Source organism: Vollenhovia emeryi, unplaced genomic scaffold, assembly GCF_000949405.1.
Source record: "Vollenhovia emeryi isolate VEMERY1.0 unplaced genomic scaffold, V.emery_V1.0 DF951784.1, whole genome shotgun sequence".
Taxonomy (NCBI): Eukaryota; Metazoa; Arthropoda; class Insecta; order Hymenoptera; family Formicidae; genus Vollenhovia; species Vollenhovia emeryi.
Window position 1 is genome coordinate 1 of NW_011954582.1, and position 1,058 is coordinate 1,058.

The 1,058-nt window shown below is 65.7% G+C and overlaps 1 protein-coding gene across 1 annotated transcript; it reads right to left on the bottom strand.

Annotated features, from left to right (window-relative positions):
• Positions 1-224: 224 nt before the first annotated feature.
• On the bottom strand, positions 225-709 carry LOC105557228 (the record flags this gene model as incomplete). Its single annotated transcript, XM_012004440.1, has 1 exon — positions 225-709. A coding segment is annotated over exon 1 (485 nt), but the record flags the coding sequence as incomplete, so codon positions are not given.
• Between the last annotated feature and the right edge of the window lie 349 nt (positions 710-1,058).

The following is a 1,058-nucleotide window of genomic DNA, read 5'->3' on the forward strand; positions in this document are numbered from 1 at the left end:
AGGCCGGGAGAGATAATGCTTCCCCGTCAGCTCTCCCCCCGTCTGGCTCAGCTCCCACCCCATTCCCCACGGCGGGCCGAGCAGGCCGAGCCCGGGGATGTCTTCCCCGAGCCCGGCGCTGCTGCCGCCGCTGCTGTTGCGGGCGGGGACGAGGGACTTGCCCCCTCCTCTCCCGTTCCGCTGCCTCCTTCTGCGAGATGACCTTCTCGCAGAAGGAGGCAAACGCGTGCCAGGACCTCTCCTCTTCGAGTATCGCGGTGATCACCGCTGGAAGGGAGAGGTCCTGCCCCACAATGCAGGTGAGCGCCTCCCGCTCTCCCGCCCACGCCGGACACTCGCCCAGCGTGTGCTGGGCGGTGTCGTCTTCGGCCGCACAGTGGTGGCAGCCGGAGTTCTGCTCCCTTCCGATACGACACAGGTAGTGACCAAAGCAGCCATGCCCAGTCAGCACCTGCGTCATTCGGAAGGACAACCCGCCCCATCCTCTATCGACCCACTGGTCGAGGAGGGGCCCGATTGCACCGACGACGCGGAGCCCCGGGGTAGTGTCCCCCGAGGCTACTAACGCCTCTCGCCATTTGGCGATTGCGCACTGCCGGTGCTGGAATCGCCTCCGAGCACGGTGGTTCGCCGTCCATCTAATCGGCCTCCCCTCGGAGTCGCGGCTTTCGAGGAACATATTGTAATGTTCCTCTGCCGCGTACTCCATCGGGGGGAGGCCGGCGATCACCGCTGCCGCATTGTACGCCACCGTCCGGTAGGCCCTACATATCCTCGTGGCAATCGGGCGAAAGGCGCGGGCGTGCCTCGATGCCGCGAGCCGTGGGGCCCAAACAGGGGCCCCGTAGAGCGCTACCGACTTGACGGTGTTCGCGTACAACCGACGAACCCTGCCGTCCGGGCCGCCCAGGTTGGGGAGGAGACGACCTAACTTGGCCGCCCTCCCCCCTGCCCTTTTCGCATCACCGGCAAGGTGGCTCGTGAAACTCCATCAGCCGTCGAGTATCAGACCGATATCTCATCTCTTGTCTGATCTCGACGGGGGTTGCACCCACAGT